The sequence below is a fragment of the Schistocerca serialis genome, chromosome 7 (genome assembly GCF_023864345.2).
Source record: "Schistocerca serialis cubense isolate TAMUIC-IGC-003099 chromosome 7, iqSchSeri2.2, whole genome shotgun sequence".
NCBI lineage: Eukaryota > Metazoa > Arthropoda > Insecta > Orthoptera > Acrididae > Schistocerca > Schistocerca serialis.
In genome coordinates, this window is record NC_064644.1 from 227,148,276 (window position 1) to 227,149,989 (window position 1,714).

At 40.7% G+C, this 1,714-nt stretch overlaps 1 protein-coding gene across 1 annotated transcript; it reads right to left on the bottom strand.

Annotated features, from left to right (window-relative positions):
• Positions 1-312: 312 nt before the first annotated feature.
• Positions 313-1,308, bottom strand: LOC126412843 (uncharacterized). Its single transcript, XM_050082688.1, has 2 exons — positions 929-1,308; positions 313-653 (listed from the first exon to the last, which is right to left on the bottom strand). The coding sequence occupies exons 1-2, from the start codon at positions 1,245-1,247 to the stop codon at positions 313-315; spliced, it is 660 nt and encodes a 219-aa protein (XP_049938645.1). The 5' UTR covers positions 1,248-1,308.
• Between the last annotated feature and the right edge of the window lie 406 nt (positions 1,309-1,714).

Genomic DNA, 1,714 nt, shown 5'->3' on the forward strand with positions numbered 1-1,714 from the left:
ATAAGTGCACAACTGTCTAACCCTCAGCATTTAAAATACAAGTTACTCTTTTTGCTTTACTTTACCAGAAATTGTTTCAATGATGTGAAGATACTGGCCAGACCCAACAATATAAGTGCATACACTATTGTTAACATTTCAGATTGGATTATATTACTCTTATTGTTTCGTTGTAAAGACATTTGTACTGAATAATTTTTGTAAGAGGATATGGAATTTGGTGAATGAGGAATGAAAATGAACATTCACTTTAAAAAGATGTTTTTATTAATAAAATTCGTTATGTAAATAAGACACTACAGAAAATTTGTTTCATTGTTTGTCTTCTTCGCGCATCAATTTCTGCCGCTTGCGTTTGAGTATATCCAATTGATACAATAGGACCAGCCTTTGCAGCTCTGGAGTAGACAAATTACGTGTCTCATCCGTTTCCATGCTTAATCGCCGACGTTTAAGCACACTCTCATGCCCCGAAGCAGGCGATTGTGAAGGTACGACGACTTCGGGGCCCACGAGGTCCATATGGTCGGCTGGAAGAATTAGTGGTAGCTGCAAAATTGACTCCTGTTCATACATGCAGTCTGTGTCAGCTACCTCCGAATTGCTTGGTGATGGGATGATAGAGGTGGAACCACCACCTACTGCACAAGCTCCTAATGAAAATTAAAAAAAAAAAAGTAATAGTAGTATGTCAGGATTCAGTTTCTAGTTAGTAAATATACCAAACAGATTTACGCAGAAATGTGGGGGAGGTTCGTCCAATTTCATGCATAGTACACTGTGATACTTTCACTGAAAAGTGGTGATGTAGTAAACGAAATTTACCAAACATTGTTTCATTTTCACATGTTAAAAATGCGTATTTGTCTGAATCACAATTTCAAAGCATTAAGCGCGTAATTAAAAAATCGAAAAGTATGGGACTTACCAGGAACTCTGTGGATAGTTGGGTTGCAGTCATCTCCGTCCAAAAACTTTAAAAATATTTGCTCCCAATTTTTCAGTGAAATCTTGATGTTTCCCGTCTTATTCACATCCGTTTTCGCCTTGATACAGGATTTCATATTGTGCACCTTCTTCATTATCTGCACGTCCGTTATTTCTTTCCCGAAATTAACCATATAACGGTGTTGAACTTCTTTAAGACAATCCGCTTTCTCTCTTCTTGCGGCCGGAGTTTGTGATTTGCTGATAATTGCGGGGTAATCTTTAATAATGTTAACAAACGCTAATTCTGAGTCTTCCATTTCGGCACAGAAATAACTTCAGAAAACTTTCGCTAACACAACACAGTGAACACACGCGCAAAGTCGCTAACGAAACAAACTGAGAGTGAGTGAGGACCAAAGATGTTGGATTTTAATATCTTTGCTGAGAACTTACTCAGCAAGGAGGGGAAGTAGAGAGAAAGTACTCCAGGGTCAGAGATTATGCTTCCTAGTTTTTATTCATACGAAAGTGAGAACTTTCTTTGAGAATGTTCTTTTGCTCTGAGTATCAACTCTGGAGAATGTTCTCGTTTTTATTCATACAACCCATGGTCAAACCGCGACGCAGAGCCCGCCGCGCCTTGCCGCTGACGCCATTTCCATGGCAACCACGCCGCTGACGCGCCGTTTTGACACGTGACAGCCCTAGTGGGAACCGGCCTTTAGTCAGCGTCAGGGGGCGGCGGGCATCGCAGCTCCACACACCTCGCCGTCTCGTTAGCAAC

What these genes read in the sequence shown, in the direction of transcription:
- LOC126412843 (XM_050082688.1), bottom strand. Translation starts at nt 1,247, where the DNA reads ATGGAAGACTCAGAATTAGCGTTTGTTAACATTATTAAAGATTACCCC. An exon ending in AACTATCCACAGAGTTCCTG is followed by an intron (nt 654 to 928) that starts GTAAGTCCCATA and finishes AATTTTCATTAG; the next exon opens with GAGCTTGTGCAGTAGGTGGT.